The 18,295-nt window shown below is 48.9% G+C and overlaps 2 protein-coding genes and 1 non-coding gene across 9 annotated transcripts in view; 2 read left to right on the top strand and 1 right to left on the bottom strand.

Annotated features, from left to right (window-relative positions):
* LRSAM1 (leucine rich repeat and sterile alpha motif containing 1) overlaps window positions 1–14,086 on the bottom strand; it is a 28,587-nt gene extending 14,501 nt beyond the window's left edge. For 2 of the 7 annotated variants that reach the window (XR_012676762.1, XM_075170508.1), the window contains exons 1-11: window positions 13,226–13,944; window positions 10,412–10,590; window positions 9,348–9,531; window positions 7,735–7,791; window positions 6,031–6,075; window positions 5,492–5,569; window positions 4,556–4,624; window positions 3,729–3,813; window positions 2,359–2,480; window positions 1,107–1,197; window positions 18–148 (exon numbers count right to left, since the gene is read on the bottom strand). Coding sequence is in view for 5 of the 7 variants with exons in the window: in XM_075170508.1 (XP_075026609.1) it covers window positions 18–148; window positions 1,107–1,197; window positions 2,359–2,480; window positions 3,729–3,813; window positions 4,556–4,624; window positions 5,492–5,569; window positions 6,031–6,075; window positions 7,735–7,791; window positions 9,348–9,419 (750 nt within the window). In the remaining 2 variants the exon portion in view is untranslated. The other 5 variants (XR_012676763.1, XM_075170505.1, XM_075170507.1 and 2 more) reach the window with 4 other exon arrangements.
* Window positions 14,087–14,170: 84 nt separating this feature from the next.
* Window positions 14,171–17,075, top strand: RPL12 (ribosomal protein L12). The gene is made up of 7 exons (XM_075170512.1): window positions 14,171–14,326; window positions 14,457–14,530; window positions 14,911–15,009; window positions 15,705–15,786; window positions 16,254–16,340; window positions 16,780–16,892; window positions 16,982–17,075. The coding sequence occupies exons 1-7, from the start codon at window positions 14,290–14,292 to the stop codon at window positions 16,985–16,987; spliced, it is 498 nt and encodes a 165-aa protein (XP_075026613.1). The 5' UTR covers window positions 14,171–14,289; the 3' UTR covers window positions 16,988–17,075.
* LOC142091578 (small nucleolar RNA SNORA65) lies at window positions 15,427–15,555 on the top strand. Its single transcript, XR_012676846.1, has one exon. It is a non-coding gene; the product is annotated as a small nucleolar RNA SNORA65 (small nucleolar RNA).
* Window positions 17,076–18,295: the final 1,220 nt, after the last annotated feature.

The raw sequence follows: 18,295 nt of genomic DNA, 5'->3' as shown, positions 1-18,295 counted from the left end.
AGGCAGTGGAGCCTCACCTGCCACTCGCTCTCCTCCTCCAAGTACTTATGCACCGCCCTGTCCACCCCATCCACTGATGTTCCTCCTCCATCACTCTCCAGCGCAGGGAGCAGATACTGCGAGGGAGGGTAGTATGCAATTCCACACTCTGGAAGGTATCAGACACAAAACAAGAACATTTGGTGCTTAAAAACCTCCTTGGCAGCATAGCTGAGGGCTGGCTGGTGTGTGAGACTGCTTCCAACTGTGCTCCCTCTCCCGAAATACAGACGGGTGTCCAAAAGAGCTCAGTTAGCTCAGGCAGCCTTAACGTCAAGAAGATCTGAGAGGAGATAGTGCCACCCCATTCCCACCAGGACGACGATCAAAGCTAACCTGCTCCTTCACACAGGTACAGGCACGTTGACTTCTGCAGGGCTGCAAACGTTACTGCCCATATTAAAATAAGTTCTGTCTGTCCTTTTATTTCAGGAATTAGCACAACGTCTGGCAAGGCACTTCCCCTGCATAAAACCTCTTCCCAACCTTCCTGTCTGTATTAAACTCAGTGTTTACAAACTCACAGTACATTATCTTTGTCCCCTGAGTTTCTATCTTGTTTCATCTTTCTCTTGACAAACAATCAGTCTGCAGCCCCAAGTCCTTTCTCATAAAAAATGAGGGTAGAAGGGACCTTGAGTGACTATTGAGTCTACCTCCTTGTCCCAAGGCATGGGGACAAGGGGACATGGACAATGCCTAATCCTCCCCCTTGAGAAAATACACACGAGAAAATAAAATCACAGGGAGATGCAATGACTTCTTATGGTCACTCAGACAGTCTCTGACTTAGCTATTCTGGTGTTTTAAGAAAACCATTATAAATTTCAGTGTGACAGTAAGAAGCAAGTCTCAAGGAAGGACTCCTGTTTTGCTGTCTGCCAGCAAAGACACATAACTCACTGACCTGCCTGCCACGTGTGCAGAGCATCAGAAACCACCCCAAGCAGAGCCAACCCCATGTTTGTCCTTCATTAATGCAATCTTTGAACACGCCACAGCACCTAATGAGAGCACAGCGCAGTCCCCCAAGTTCTCACTACCATCCACAGACTCTTCTTGCTTACCTTTGCAGAGGAACTGCTGAATGGACTCTGTACCTGCACTGCAAATATCAGGTGATGGGTAGGTCATGGAAGAAGCATCCAAGGTCAGCGTCTCCAAAAGAGAACACACAGAGCTGCAGGTTATTCTGGTGGCCCAGCCAGAGTCCAACTGCAGTTATCCTTGCAGCTCCCCAAAACTTCACTTATGGAGTGATAATTTCATGTTACCCTAAATTCTGACATAAATACGAGTTTGTATTGAATTTCTGCTGGGTGTTTGACAACTTTCAGAGGTCATTCCACTGTCTCTTCTGGTCCTTCAGTGGAACATCTGAGCTGGTCCTTCAGTGGAACATCTCCCTCATGCAGACATATCTACTTTGTGTTTAAGTACAAGAGGGCATGGCACTTCTCCATTACAGAAATTTTCTACTCATTTCTGTATGCTGGAGCCCTTAAGCATGATGCATGGAAGGGATGGTGATACATGGTAAGAACAAGTGGAAGGACCATTTGCTCATTTGTCCTTCTGTGGCCACCAAAAGGACCTAATGTTGCCTCCTGTAGAGAAGGGCTTAGCAGGAAGGCCCAGAAAGGAATGATTTTGTCAAGTACAGGGGAGCAAGCTGCACAGATCCCTCATCTCAGAGACTGCCCACAAGAGAATGTCGTGTGTTCGAGACAGCAGAGCATTTATTCGCATCCTCCATGCTGGTGTCTGAGTCAGCCCTGTTGCCTGACATTTGCACAGTTTAGTACTGACAAGTTTGGCAGCCAGAAGGTAACGCATCCAGAAAAATCTTGACGCTTGTCCCATTTTGGATGTGCACTCCAGGGAGCCAGAAACCTACAGAGGCTGACAATGAGTCAGAGATCAGTCCCAGCAACGGAGGCAAAAAACTCATCAGAAATATCCCATCTGCTCATTTAGAATCAGCCTTGGTGGAAAGCAGCTGAGTCAACCTGAGCCCACAGGCACAGTCGTGCTCTCAAAGCAGAAAATACCTGGGGGTTCACTCCCGGTGGATTTTTTGTCATTATTAAGCCACAGCAAAAAGTGATCAGAAAAGATCAAAGCAGGAAGGGTACGAAAAAGCTATTTTGGACACCACAAACTATATATAGCCCTGTTACAACCCCCCACAGCGGGTCCTGCCCAAGCCCTAAAAATTCACTTTCTATGCTAAATGTATTATCGTATTGAGCAAGGAGGAAGGGAAGCAGCCTGCAACCTGCGAAGGGGAGAGACAGACACGGTTGGCTGGGTGGGTACCTCCAGCGTGCGGATGTGAGCCAGCACCCGCGGCAGTTCCTGCAGCGTGTTCTCACTGATATCCAGAGTGCGCAAACTCCGCAAGCCGCTCACAGTAGCGGGCAGCTCCTTCAGCTTGTTACCTAGAGAGAGAAAAGCCATTTAGTACCACGTAACCTTTCCAAAGCAGGACCCAGCAAGTTCATCTGCTGGAACACCAAACCATAATCATACGTATGACTCATTTTCTGTACTCTAGTACAGGGACGGGGCTGGCAAGGGTCACAGGAGGACTCCAAAGACTGCCATTGCCAACCAGGGCAAATGGGGATCAACATCTACTTGCACACAGCCCAATTCCACAGGTCCAGCAGTGGTTCCTCATGCCAAAACGACCTGCTCAGCTGAGGTCACTGCTGCAGGCTGGATCTGTGCTCTTTATCAGGAGAATATTTGTAACATGGAATCTTCTTCCCGTCGGTGCAAGTACCAGAGACGCGAGAAACGGGACTGAGTGTGGGACCGCACATCTAGGGGTCACAGGCCAGGTGCTGCAGACGGATAGGGCAATGAACTGAGCTGCACTTCCAAGTTCCTCGCCCTCCATTTTCTTCCCTGTTTCAGCAACAGCTCCCTGTAAGAAAGTCTCCTTTTCCTCCCAAATTTATGGCACTGTGTAACTGGAAAATGCCCAGGAGTCTTGAAAAGAGGTATGGTATGTGTGTTAGGGCTGTGCAAACCTGGTGAGGTTACACTGGCTGCCAGGACCGAGCCCCGGGTGTCAGTGGACTTGCTCTGTAATTCAGTGCACGCAGGCTGACTGCTCTACTTGCTTTACCGAATTGCTTCTGCCAAAGACCTCCTATTTTTCTTACACTTGAATCTGCACAGACAGATTTCTTGGGTTGGTCTAAACCATTTTCCACAGGGGGACAAACCCTGGCCTGGGACTCCTCTTGCAGGGCACACGCAGCGCTCCCAGCTCGAGGTGGGTCTCGTGCTCCCGGAGGAAGACGCGTGCCTCCAGCCCTCTCGGCACTCCTTGCTGCGGGAATGAGGCAGCTGGGGCTCGGACATCTGGCCACGTGCAGGAACACAAGTAAGCTTTCAGCTGCTGAGATCGGGCACAATGATCAACGACCTCTCCTTTGAGAAAGGGCTGAACGAAAACATCATATGGATCAAGTTTGACCCATTTTCTGCTTAGGTGATTTCTCCTGCCTTGCCAACTATTTGAATTCAAATCTTTCTGGTGTTCTTCCTTAGCACTCACAGTGTAAACCATTTGGTGCTTGCCTTGGTTGAAAGGAATAATTACTAATGCAGCTCAACATGACCCAGATCATAAATGGTGCTTTGCCCAGGGCACCGACAAGAAACATATGCCATACCTTTCACATTGAGCATCTGGAGCTGGGCAAGGTCTCCTATAGATTGTGGAAGACATTTTAAAAGATTCCTTTCAAGGTTTAGGACCTAAGGTATTAACAGAAAAGATATTCAAGATATTCTTTATACAAGTCTCAGGTCTTCTACACATCTATGCTGTTGGGACTACTTTCAGGCCCAGAAGGACAACTTGAAATTGGTTTTAGACAATACTTTCTGGGTTAAAAAAAAAAAAAATTGTTTTCCAGAAGCCCTGGATACAAGGTATGTCTAGCTACCACAAGCAATGAGAAACCCTATTGACAACCAACAGCAGCTGAAGCAGATGCAGGAGCTGGGAAGCAGAGTGTCCTCCCCTCCAGGGCAGCGCTCCCCCACCCGGCTCCCACAGGGGAGCAGTGACTGAACCTAAAGCTGCACCCCGAGCAGAGGGGACCCTCAGCGTGCACTACGACACGCTGCACTGCATTCTCAACATAATCACACCAGGGAGAATGGTAAAACCTGAATATTTTGGGAAATCAATGGGACTGGAAGCCCCAGCTCTGCTGCTTATAGCACGCGCTTGGCAGTGTGAGCCATTTGGACTGGCAGCCCTTGCACTAAGCTGGGACTATATAATTCAGCATGCCTGCCCTTCTGCTCTTCTCCTGCTCTCCCTCTCCAACAAGCCAGTTCAACAGCGACAGTCAACGAGATAGATCTGACAATATGAGCACCATCATTTAAGTTGTGATTAATTATAAAAGAAATAGCGGTAACCCCATATTCTTGCTGTCCTGTAACATGCCCTTTACAGATACTTGGGGTGCAGCTGCAAATCTTTTACCTGAAGAGATGTCAGCTGACCAATATCAGCAGGAAGCGATGCCAGCTGGTTGTCATGCAGGTCTAGAACCTGGAAGAGTAGATGATTTCACCAAACAAGGTTGGGAAAAGAAGTCATGGTGCAAGAAGGAAAGGTCATGAATTATCTAGCAATGAAAATTACTTCCTTTCCAATGGGGCTTTGAAAAGCGGTTTAAGTTTTCAAGGAGACATAGGCACTTAATTCTTGTAGGTCTTTTGAAAACTCAAGCCTCTATACATTGATAAACAAACAAAAGACTAGGGAGAGGAGTGACACCAAAGGAGCTGTTCCACAAAACTGGATGAGCCAACTGGATAAATCATCTCCATGGAGCCAGCCTGGCAGAAAAAGACATTTTCTGCAGGGTCAGTGAGCTGAACTGCTCCAACAGCAGCGCTGCACAGGGAGAGGGCAGGACTATGCCTGGAGACCTTCCTCCTCGGGGAGAGGTGAGCTGCGGGAGCGACTCTGCCTCTCGTGGAAAGACAGCACAAGGGTGGTGGAGCTGAAAGCCCTCAGCATTTATATGACAGGTACAGCCCCATCACACATGGTCACCCATCACCAGTTTCATTCACATTCAAATGACCCACCAGTGCAGAAGAGAGATGGATCTACCCCGTAACACACTCAGCTCTGACTGACGACCACCGTGAGAGGCTGTTGAGGGGGGAAGTGTGGGATTATGAAAAGGACAAATGAGTCCTGGGACTGATTATGATTTTATACAAACCGCTCAGTGACTGCTACCTGTCTACCTGGGAGGTAAACCTAGGAAAGGCAGGTTTCACACCTTGTTACCGATTCTTGGCAAAGACAGTCAGACAGAAAGGATTTATTTGGGCTAGTGTGTTTTAATGCAGCTAGAACGCAAGGAAAACAGGCTGCAGATTAACTGTTAAGAATCACGATTACCTTCACAGTTACGAGACTCAGAAGGCTGCAGGACTTTGGAACTAAAGATGTCAGATTATTCGTATGAATAATCAGCACCTGGGGAGGAAAAATCCCATTGAAACATGAATACAAGAGACACTGCTGTCTAGAACAAGCACATTTGTTGAGATTTAATTGCGTAGGCTGTATAAGAGCTTAATATCTTATTCAGTATCATATAAAATACTAAAATAATAAGTGGATTTTCACAGAAGGTCAAACATTTAACATGAGATCTAAACAAGAGCCCAGTTTCTTGCATTAGAAATATCATTAGATAGGCTAAGATAGAAACAATCACCTCATCTTTCATGACAGAAGTTAGCTCTAAAGCACACAGACAGGATTAGTCCTACCCAAATTGCTCTCTGTGTAGTATCATACAAGTGGCCAAATTCATTACAAGCAAACTTCTTCTGAAGCAACATATAAACAACCCCATACAGTCACTTCAAATGCAACAATAATACTCAAGCATAATAATAGAATTATCTAATAATTTCTGATTGCAACATTACCTTTTTTTGCAAGACTTTACAAGTTGCAAAGGCCCCATAAGGAACCTAAAAACAATTAAAAAATAGTCGTGTCAGACTTCTCAAGATACTATCTTTGTAAGCACTTCTACAGTATCCACCTCTGAAGTGTGAATAATTAACTTTAATGAAAACGCAAGTGATACTTAAAATTACTGGCCCCTGGTTTGGGCCCAGGATGCCAGTACTTCTCGGTTAGCTTCTATTTAAACCGCTCTTCCATTTAAACAGTGTCTCTCCACAATACGACAGTGTCGTGCACAGACAGAACAGACTGAGGTTTAGGCAGAAGTCCAAGTCTTGCGCGATTTAATATTCAATGTGCGGGTGACTCAAGAGTTCAGGCATATTTTCAGTTAGTCATCATACAAATGTATTCTATGGTTTTGCAACCTTGGCAAACACGCTGCAGTGGGCTGAGTGAGAAAGGTGAGCAACAGGCAGGACTGAGTGTCCTCGTAAGTGCTGGGCTCTGCAGGAGAGGGGCAGTCAGAAAAGGGACATTCCAGCAAATTCAGCCCCTGCCAGCCAAGGCTCTGAGCACCATGACCTGCTCTGCAGCATGGAACTGGCATCGGCCAAACTCTTGTCCAGAGTTAATTTTAAGACCAAACTGATGGCTCACTTTATTTATTGAAACGACAAAGGCTAAAAAGAAAACAAGCAAGGCAGAGTTTTATGGTACCAATCCAAAAGGAGCCACTGGGGATCCAAGACCAGCTGCAGCTGTGAATGGAGCTGGCTCAGTGTGCATCTTCTGTCTGCCACCCTTTTACCCAGACTGGCTCGCAGACTGTCCCACACAGCTCGCAAACCTACACACAAGATGCTGTTGGCTTCTGATCTTGGAACAAAACATCCCAAAGTCTCAGCAAAGCCATTTCATACTGCACAGCAGACAGCTATCCTCTCCAGGATGGTCCCAAATCTCTCCCCAAAGAGCAGCGCAATATCTGTTAGCTGGTTTGGCAAAGGCATCCTGTGACAAACGGTTACACAGGTACCAACGTGTTTTAGAAACACAGGACAATGAACAAAAACTGAAAGTGAAATAGAAATGGGCTTCTACTTAACAGAATTGCCTGGCTGCCAGAATGAAAAGCTGTGTCTCCTCTGAAATCCTGGCAATCTGTCACTAACCGCTCACACTCCAGCAGACAGCTTGTTTCTAATTTTGTTGGCTGCCATAAAAGAAGCCAAACTGGAAGTGAGATTTGCATCCTTAACCAGCAGCTTGGAACCAGGGATTTTCACTTATACAGAAAAATAAGCGCAGGTGGCAGACTTTGTAGCTCTAAGATTAGAAACTGTCAGCCTTTGGCAAACAAATTCCCTTATGACTTGCAAAATTAGGGCATGAGGTCCCAAACCAGGTTCCTACCAACGTACTGGTGGAGAATATGAGACCACTCTGCCCTTCCCATCTTGTTAAATGAAAAAGGATTCCCTCTTCAGGACAGAAATGTTGTGGAAGCATCAGGTAGGACAGGCAATCTCCCACAAAAAAAACAGAAGCAGCCCTCAGCTGAAAGCCAGCGCTCAGCAGACATAGGAAGAAGCAGACGCTAAAAAGGCCATTTCTGTCTCAAGGCTCATAGACATGATACTAAATCTGACAGTTGGTAACAAGAAGCCGACAGGGAAGTCAGACCTGTGAGCTAATACTGGAAGTTGTGGAGAACATACCTCTGAGAGTTCACATTTGGATATGTCAAGAATGTCATCAGCACCAGCTTCTTTTGCCTGGAGAGAGAAGATACGCACCCAGAGAATTATAGAAATACGTGGCCTCTTGCTGCGTATTGGCTAAACTACTCAACTGTCCCCTCCCTAGAAAATGCAATTACAGTTCTCTGCCACGGCTATGTAATTCAATGACGATGCTAGAAGCAAAGGGTGTGCTGCTACAACTGCAGCAAGCAAAAGCAACTGGGAAACCAAACTGCAGAAAAGCTCTTTTGGTACAATAAATGAATTTCTGCAGAAAGAACCAAAGCACATTCTAATTCTGCAATTTTAACTGAAAGGATATGGAAAGGAAACAATGGGTTCTCAAGAGAGGCACTTCCTAGGAACAACAGCAGTGCCATCCTAGCCTGTAAAGAGCCTGCTGCGTCATTGGCACGTCTCACCCAGCAGACCGACCTTCTTCTGAACTGTACACAGAAACCAAAATAACCTGCTATTGCCTTTTTGCTTCCATGGACCTGCAGAGCCAGCTCTGCTGTGTAAGAAGGAGCAAGGACTCACTGCTTATGTACAAAAGTGGTTTTCCATGTTCAAATCAACTAGATCCAATGCAGTTGCTAACAGCAATGAAACTGGACAAACCTCACGGTGAGCAGCACTGCATCTCTGGAATTATTTTCTTAAATAAAAGGTACTGCACAAGGCCATAAAACCTGCTGTTAGTGCCTCTGTTAAGTCTTCAGAACTGGATATCTGACCCTAAACTAAGCACATGCAATACAGAATTAATCCTAGAACGCACAGATTAAGCTATCCCTCCCCAGCCCCACAGGAGCTGAAAAGAAACCCTCCAACTGAATAAATTCAGTAAAACAGGTTTCATTATTGGTACATAACAAAGCCTTCCTTTCCAAAATACCTTACAGACATCCAACAGGCATAATTTTGTCACTTTTAAATGCAGGTGCCTCTGGGGTAGAGCAGAGCAGATCCCCTATGCCAGCACTGGTCCACAGCTCCTACAGCAGAATAGGTGAAATAACTCAAAAGAAGATTGCTTTCAGAAAGCCAGCTTTAAATCTGCAGCCAACCTCGCTGGCATGTGAGGATCTACCCCAGGGGATCCTGGCCAAATCCTAGTCCAGGAAAACAAACAGCAGCATCCAAAAAGTTAATCCTCTGAATGATAGGAATAAAGGAAATAATAATAAGAAGCAAAAGAGGGGCACAAGGAAAGCCAATTATGATGGGAAAGGGGATGTCACAGGTTCCTTGGTAGGAAAAGCAAACTGGGAGATCTGCAAGAGTGAAGGGGCATGGAGGAGAAAGGAGGGATGGGGTCCCATATGCCGGCTGGCAGGTGGGGTGGGGTGGAGGATGTTACGTGGAACCACAGCAGCAGAGAGGGACGGAGATGGCACGAAGGGGACCTGTGCATGGGAGGGCAAAGGGAGACCGGGAAAGCAGGAATTCTCTGATGTACATTAGGAAGACAACCTGCTGTCTCGGCGAGATCAGTAACACGATTACTGGTAATGCAGGGGACGTACCGATTCACCTGGCACCCAGGACTAGACACAGAGAACAGAAAAGACCTCAGAATTGCTTACCAGGCACATTTGGTATTCAAGGCGCTTCCGAGCATCATCGCTGGGTTTCTTCTTACGGAAGAAGAGTGGCATCTTTAGTTTTGACTATAGCTCCGTCTCAGTGGTACAAATGATCAGCGTAAATAAAGGCAGAGGGCTCCTGGAGTATGCATTTGCTGGGGAGCTTGGACTACAGTACTGGGCTCTAATAAGTGGGGGAAAACAAAGAAGAAAGAAAAAAACACTGTCTCAGCAATTGTCTTTATTTAAGCCCTTCTCTGGCTTGATCAAACAGGCAGATTCCAGCACACCCCCATGGTGGAAGTGTTAACACGAGCCGCAAAAACACTGCTATGTCTCTGAGACGGGTTGATTGTCTTGGTCATCCCTGTGCGAGATAAATTAAGTCAAGCTGGAACATGTAGAGAGAAAGGCTATTGAGTGATCACGAAAATGCAGGGTCCCCTCTAGGATAGGAACTAAAAAAAGCTTTAACTGCATCAAAAGATCAAGCCACAGGGACAAAAACCAAACTATTTAAACTCAAAGTCAATTCTGGCACAATAACAAGCAACTGTAAAATGTTCTAGAATAAAGCTAGTCTAGAAATGTGAAACACTCCTGATCCCAAGAGCAACACAGCTGCCTTCCCCTTCCAGGGCAGGTGAGAATAAACAAGACCCCAGTACAGTTCAAAATACAGCTAACTGTTTGCAAGGGACTTGATGACTACTGAGTACAGCAGAGCCTCCTCTGTCACATCACACAGCCCATCCCAGCTTCCCAGGACGTCACGGGGACCCCAGACACCGGAATCAGGACGCCCAAGCTCAACTTTGCTTCTCAGCTTTAGTGGCTGTCTCAAGTGAACAAAACACTTGACATTTGCTTTCTAGGCAGAAGCAGAGTCGCACAGGAATACTTTCCCCATTTTAGTCACACAGTGAGATGAAAAGATTCTCCTTAAACACCTAATAGCTTAAAGTCAGATTTTTAATAAAATAAAGCCAAATCAATTTCCAATAGTCTAATAACTGCCCGCAAAGGTAAAAGAACCTAACTTCAAAAAAACTCTGACTACAAACCAGAACCGATTGCTGCTGCCCCAGCCAGGTGCCGGGGTGAGCTGTCTGCCTTCCCGAGCACTTAGGAGCTTCTCCCAGGCTGTGTGTCTCCAGGTCGGATTGCTGTACTCCATCCCGGGCTTACAGGGCAGCCGGATCTTCCCCAAAATGGTTGTTCTGGGTCACTACAGGACTGAGAGCTGGAGAATGTTTTTTTGTAATTCAGCTGGACTGTATGCAAAGACACCAGCCGATTCACGTGTAAAAGGAAGAGAAGTTGAACGGGAAAGAGGAAAGAGTGGATCTCAGTAAGATGCCTCGTGAAATCAGAACGGGAGGTGGGTGAAGGGGTAGCAGAAACCGGAGTCAGTTCTGGAAGAGGACTGAACCAGCAGGGGAGAAAAAGGGAGTGTGTTGGCGGATTTTGTGGGAAGGGCAGAAAGCTAAGGCCAGTCTTTAAATGGGGAGACCAGCTGGTAATTAGATGGGTACCAGCTGGGATGCGGGGAAAAGAGGGATGGGGACCAGCTGAGCAATAAAATCACAGAGGAAAAGGGTTTCATCTGAGGCTGCTTGAGAGCTTGTATTGGAAATTTCACTTTGCAATGACTTTTTTAAACATTGTTTTAATTTTAAAAACAAAACAAAAGAGTCGATACTTCACCAGTTCACCAGCAAGTTCACCAGTAAATAGCACAGCTATACAATGCAGTTAATTTAGTGCTCAGTGAAGCTCATGTCTTGTACATAAAAAAGATGGTTCTCTGCCAGCTCGGTGTCTACAAATTGGTCTCAAACTATACTGAAAAGCATGTAGCCACAGGATACAGCCAGAGATGTTCCACACGCATGGACATCTGCCAAAAACTAAACAGAGCTTTATGTAGATAAATCCTTAGTATAAAAGCAAAATACAACTTCAGCCTAAATGCATCCAAGCAACTACCCTTCATTTCACTCCAGAAGCAAGGAAGCAAAGACGTCCCCTGTTTCGCTGTACTGCTGTCATACCGCTCTGCGGGAACAAGCCAAGAGACACAGCAAAAGGCGGCTACAAACAAACTCGCTCTGTGCATTAGAATCAAACCCTAACAGTTTCATGGGTCTTTCCCTGCCATCCCACCTTGCTCTCTTTTCAACAAGTCCAGGCTACTGAAATGCCCCTCGGACTCACCTCCCCCTAGGAGGGGAGGGAAGAGCAAAAATTCAGAAGATTAAGCAAGAAGGGAAGTTCATTGTCAGGAGCTACAGTTTGGAAATGCAGAAAAGCAATCAAGAGCCATAAGCAAGGGTCAGCCATCACAGACAGGAACAAAAGAAGGAAATTTAAAGATGAGAAACCAGAAGGACAAGGGTGCCTGCAGCAAGATATCCGTAACTTTGCTGAACACGTTCAACTCTTCACTGAGGACTTATGCATTCCCTTGTCATGTCTTACCTGTCTCTATTACAGCTTTTATTAATCATGCGGATAATGGAAAATCATTAAAATTTCACTCAAGAAAATACATAAAGACATGAAGGCTGAAGGACAGACAGTTGAACAGGGAAAAAATCGTATCAGGGTCAAAAGATGAAGGATCAGAGACTTGTTAAATGGATTGAAGAGCCTTTAAATGTCAAAAATTGCCTTAGTCAAAAGACATATCAAATCTGCACCAGTAAAGCTGTGTCTCCCTCTGTGACATTGGCTTTGTGTGCTCTGCTGACCATCATCAATTTTAAGTGAGACTAGCGCTGAGCAGTCAATAACGAGAAGGGCCTTTGCCATGTGACCCCATTTTATATGATGCAATTTTTATTTATTAAGTTATTGAAAGAACTATGTGTGACAGCACCCACCCTGCAGTTAAGTGAGCACCCATGAATTGCAAATCCCACATCCCTACAGACCATAGAATCATAGAATAGTTTGGGTTGGAAGGGACCTCTAAAGGCCATCTAGTCCAGCCCCCTGCTGTGGGCAGGGACATCTTCAACTAGACCAGGTTGCTCAGAGCCCCATCCAACCTGACCTTGAACGTTTCCAAGGGCATCTACCACCTCTCCGGGCAACCTGTGCCAGTGTTTCACCACCCGCATTGTAAAAAATTTCTTCCTTATATCTAGTCTAAATCTACCCTCTTTTAGTTTAAAACCATTCCCCCTTGTCCTGTTGCAACAGGCCCTGCTGGAAAGTCTGTCCTCGTCTTTCTTATAAGCCCCCTTTAAGTACCGAAAGGCTGCAATAAGGTCTCCCCAAAGCCTTCTCTTCTCCAGGCTGAACAACCCCAACTCTCTCAGCCAGTGGCTGGTCTTTGCAGGCACCCGCTCTGCCTGCCTAAGCAGCAGCCACACACACACAGGGCAAGAAAAAGCAAGGGAATGTCCACTGTGTGTTTAACAGTCTGCAGCTGTTTGGATACCAAGAGTGAAATAAAAACAAAACACTAATTTTACAAAAAAATGTAATCAAAGCGAAACAGCAACATGGCTACATAAAAAGACCCAAACCAAAGCCCAATTTCTGAAACATTTTGGACATCATAAATATGACATGGCACTGTAACAGACGAGATGGGGGTCTGGAAGAAAGAGAGATTTTATTTTCCCTAGGAAAACATGCTCAGGAGCACAGCAATGCAGCAGTGAGTCAGTGTCGGGATCTGAGTGGGACTCCTGCAGAGATGCCGCCTAGTCATGAAGGACAGAGCTGTCACCAGGCAGCAGGTCCTGCTCACCGAGAGGAAGGTTATCAAGCGACTAGCAGTGGTAGCAGCAAGCCCTCCAGCCCCACATGCACTGGAACAAGATTCAGGAAGGAGACAGAAGGTGAACTGCAGCTTTGTAACTTACTCTCCCACAGCACGTTTGCTTTTTGTGCTGGGGAGCTGTCATGAGAGTTGTACCACACCCCTGTAATAACCAGGCTCTGCTCGATCCTGTCAAGGTCCTCCCCTGGCAATTCCTGAAACAAATCTCCTCTCTTCTTCACCAGCTCCAGCTCTGCCTCTCAGTCCTTTCTTTCCCTTATTATCACTATTCTCTTCTTCTTCTTCTCTTTAGGGATTCCCTGCAGTGTCCCCCTCCCAGGTTTCACATATCTTCCATAGTCTATCTTTCTCGCTCCTCCTCTTCTTTACTCCTTTATCAGCCAGAATGGAGCCGATCTGTGCCTGAAGGCCTGAGCGCTGCCAGCACCGGCCCCGGCACCTGCGGAAAGCAGCAACAATGAGCAAGGGCAGCGTTCTCCTCCTGCGACAAACACACCCGCAGCTTCGGGCACCACCTGCTCCCAAACCCCCGGTCGCCTCTGCGGAGGCAGCAGAAGCGCCTGCACGGTGCTCTGTGCCTTCCCTCGCCCTCGCCCCTCTGAGGAGCCGGCGCGCTGCCTGAGGGATCTCACACCCACACGGAGCTTCGGACCCTCGGGAGGGGCAGAGGTCGCCCGCCGATCCGCCGCGAAACCCGGCCCCGCCAGGCCCCGCGTCTCCGCGCTGAGGGGAGAAGGGCCACGCACACGCTGCCGAGGCCCCGGGGGCCGATCCCCCCGCCCTCCGGCCCGGCCCGGCCTCGCTCACCGCTCCCCGCCGCCATGATGCGACACCTCCCCGCCCGCCCCCTGCAGGGGTCATGTGACCTCCCGGCCACGGGGAACCATCGAGAAAAGCGGCCAGAGCGCCTCGCTCCAACCATAGAGTTCTGCGCAGCGCTCGTACGCCCCCAGAGGGGAAGGCCGCCCGCCCCGCCCACCGCCCACACCGGCGGCACGGCGGCGGAGGCGGGGCCCGCGCCCCCCCGCCCTCTCGCGAGATCTCGGCGGCTATATCCGGTGCCCACGCGGCACCCGCCGCCTTTCCGCCGCCGCGCCAGGCAGCAGCGCGTCCCATCCGCCGCCATCCGCGCCCCGCGCCGCCGCCATGCCGCCCAAGTTCGACCCCAACGAGATCAAAGTCGGTACGTGCCGGGCCGGGGGCGGCGGGATGCGGCGGGAGGAGGGAGGGGGGGTGGGAAGCGGCCGGGCCCGGGCCGTGAGGGCGGGCCGGGCCCGGCGGAGCGGGGCTGACGCGCGTTGCTGTGCCCGCAGTGTACCTGCGCTGCACCGGCGGGGAGGTCGGCGCCACCTCCGCTCTGGCCCCCAAGATCGGCCCGCTCGGTCTGGTACGTACCGCGGCACCGGGCGGGGCGGGGGGAGACGGGGCCGTGGGCGGCTCCCGGGGCGGGGGGAGGCCTCGTGGGGCTGAGGCGGAGGGCGGCGGCGCTTCCCCCGCTCCCGGAGCGCGGTCGCTTGGGCGAGGGACGGGGCAGAGAGGTGGGACCGCAGGCGTGAGGCGGCCGCGGGGGGTGAAGCGTGTCCCGGTGCGCGCCCGCTGCTGGGCGGCTGCCCCGCCGTTCGGCCCGGGAGAAAAGAAGATTTTTAGCGATATGGCAGCGCAGCAGAAGAAACTCTGGCGTGTGCGGGGTACGGTGTAGTACGGGGGTGCTCTGCTGTGATCCAGGCGATATTTTTTTGTGTCTGTAATGTGTCTTTTTTTCCTCAGTCTCCCAAAAAGGTTGGTGATGACATCGCCAAGGCCACGGGGGACTGGAAGGGGCTGAGGATCACGGTGAAGCTCACCATCCAGAACAGGCAAGCTCAGGTACTAAACGCCAGAAGGGACGGCTTAGTGGTGCAAGCGTCAAGCACAAATGAGCTCTGCTTGCTTGAACCACGAGCTTAAATCCCGGCAGGGTCGACTCAGCCCTTCATCCTTCCGAGGTGGATAAAATGAGTTCCACACAGTGAATTGTGTGGGGGTCTTCTGGGAAAGACCTTAAAACACCTGCATCAGCCTTCTGAGCACCTCTGGCTCGAATCTGGCGGTGGTTGTCTGAGTGCTGGGGCTTGCCAGGCTGAAGGTTCCCAGCCTGTGAGCAATGGGAAGAGATCTGCCCGCGTGCAGAAGTTGATGTTTTATCTTGATAAATTGTTCTTTCTACAGAATATCTGACCAGGGAAAAACTATTTCAAGCAACATAGAAATGAAAAAAACCCTCCTTACCTAGTCCTGTAGCCACCTGCCACTATACCTGTCCTGAATTCCATGGCTGGTATATTCCAGTGGTGAGCTGAGAGGAAGCCCCAGTCCAGGAAGCAGTCCTCTTCTGGTTGTGGGGAGGCCTGTGCCGAAAGGCTGGGAACAAGTTTCTGCGTCGCACAAAAAAGCCTTGTGAACTAACCAAAACCGCAGTGCTCTGGCAGTAGCTTTCCAGGCACTGACTGCTTCGTTGAGTCTTTTCATAGACTACCTAATTCTGCTTGGAGGGGGGGTAGAACTAATCTCTTTTCATTTAGATTGAAGTTGTTCCTTCTGCCTCTGCTCTGATTATCAAAGCTCTGAAGGAGCCTCCTCGTGACAGAAAGAAGCAGAAAAACAGTAAGTTTTCATCTAGCTTTAGTTCTGAATGTGGCTTGGTGCTAAGAGGGGAACAGGTACCTGCCTCTTAGATTATTCAGCGTAAGCTGGCAAACACGTGCCGTGGGGCTGTATCTTGGGCCGTGGGAATTCCTTAGATGTCGGAGTACAGACACAGTTTGTACGCCAGCAGTTCAGTTTCTTGGAAGATGGGGTAGAACAGCCACCTGCCACTGTACCCGTCTTGTAATGCATTGTCTAGTACAGTCCAGAGGTGAGTTGACAGAAAACGCCAACTTAGAGTTACTCTTCTTGTGTGTAACTTTGTCTGGGAACAGGCGGGCTAATTGCAGCCCCACTGCAGTTGTTAAAGCTCTGGTTTCCCTGTGGCCTGAGTGCTGGGAATGGTGCTTCTCTAACGAAGCATGGGGGACTGGAGGTGCCCTGTGTTTACATGAACTTACTGGTGGTGTTGCTTTCCTTCACAGTTAAGCACAGTGGCAGCGTCAGCTTTGACGAGATAGTGAACATTGCGCGGCAGATGCGGCACAGATCCCTGGCTCGAGAGCTCTCGGGTAAGTGTTGGGGTTGCACTGAGTCCTCCCTCTGATTGCTCTGAGTGCCTGAGCCAGGTTCTGGTCTGATTCCTGGGAGGGCCCCGTAGCTGTGGTGTGGTGGTGGAGCTCTTCATGCAGCTTGGCTGCTCAGGCACTGAGCACCACAGGCACAGCCTTGTGCTGGTTGTGTGAGCCAGCCTCACGCCTTCTGGTAAAGGTGGTACAGGATGGCGAAAGGTACATGGCAACAGATGCGCTTTCTGGTGCGTTCCCTGGAAACAAGTATGCGAGGTGTGGCTAAAGGGGCTTGCTGTCCTGCTTGTGAGCCCCGTGGCTACGGCCTGTGAACTCCAAAGGGAAGGAGAGATGGCTGAGGGTTGTGAGGAGTTGCATTCTCTGTGTTCTTCAAAGCTTTTCCTGTGCTGAAGCACTGACAAGCTGTATCTTCCCACTGCAGGGACGATCAAGGAGATTCTTGGAACTGCCCAGTCTGTGGGCTGCAGCATCGATGGCAGGCACCCACATGATATCATTGATGACATCAATAACGGTGCAATTGAGTGCCCAGCTGTAGGTATCCATCTCTGACTGAAACTGCTATATTAGGCTATTTACTAAAAGGCTCTCTACTAATGAGCTGTATTTGCTTCTTTCAACAGAGCTGAGACTGCAGAAAAGAAGTTGCCATATGAAGGCTCCTTAAGTCTTCTGTAGCACCTTAAAAACTCAATAAAAGACCCAGTTATCTGCTAACAGTGTTGCTGGCTTAATTTGTCCTTGTCCCACGCTGCATGAAGAGTGGGCTTTGGCTGGGGACCACCTGCCCTCTGCATCAACCAAAGTGATGGTCCTTATACAAACTTTTCAGCTAGAAGATGCTCATTTCCTATTTGCTGCCCTGAAATCATTTGCTTGCAGCAACACTGAGTTCGGAGAAGTGGAGTTGCCACAAGCCAGCACTCCAGTAAAGAGCAATCACTCACTTGTGGCCTTTGCTTTCTGTGAGCTCTGTTCTTGCCAGTGCCAAATGTGCAGCTCAGAGCAGCGGGTGTTGCCTGTTGTTAGGGTGAGTGCTGTAGTAACAGGTCCAGCTTCCCCTGAACCACTACAGCCAGGACACAAACACACACTGAAGCTTGAAAATAACTTGGCAGGCTGCCTGCCTCATAACCCTGTGCTGGTGTAGCTGCATGTGCTTGTGGGATGGAAGGGCTCTGACTAGTCCCTGTCTGAAATGAAATCCAAGGTGTGGCTGTCCAGTCAGCATTCCCAGGGACCGCAGGAGCCAGGGGAGAGGCGCTTCATGTGCCTGGCAGTATGTAGCTTGGCCTTGCCTCTAGCCCGTCATTATTGGGAGGAACCTCTGGCCTTGGTGGCATTTTGGGGCTTCTATTGTAGAATGGACCAGATTCTTCACTCAGTTTTTTCTCCTGCCTTCAAGCAGAGATTGTGGATTTTCTTCTGGTGACCAGGACAAGCACACACACTCTAGTTCTTGAGCTGAATTTCTTTTGTGCTTTTTTCATCACTGAAGAGGAGCAAGTCCCTTGATTATGGGTGAAATCCTGTGGTCCTCTCTGTTTCAGAGAGTTGTAAAGGGCCCGGTCTCATGTTTCTTCGGTCTCCTGATTCCTTGAATGGTGATACTGGGGGAGCGGGGTAAGCAAGCGCGATAGCCTCTCTCTACATCGTATGCTCCAGGTCCTGGTGTATTCTCTGAAAGAAAAAGCAGCAGTTTAAGTGTTGGTATTTCCCTTTGCATGGGCATTCTGTAAATCAAGTGCTACTGCTTTTCAAGAAACTGATCCTAAAACCTGCTGAGCCACAAAACTTGTGTTCAGCAGTGAATATTGCGGCTGTTTCTGGTAGTAACTGCACCCTGCAGGAGCGCCGGCTTAACCTGGTGATGAAGAGCTGCTGCTCAGGGGCAAAAGGAGTTTGCCCTGCTAATAGCATCTTCTGGAAGGAAAGGC

This window comes from Calonectris borealis, chromosome 21, assembly GCF_964195595.1.
Source record: "Calonectris borealis chromosome 21, bCalBor7.hap1.2, whole genome shotgun sequence".
NCBI classification, from domain to species: domain Eukaryota; kingdom Metazoa; phylum Chordata; class Aves; order Procellariiformes; family Procellariidae; genus Calonectris; species Calonectris borealis.
This window is presented reverse-complemented; position numbering and strand designations above follow the sequence as displayed.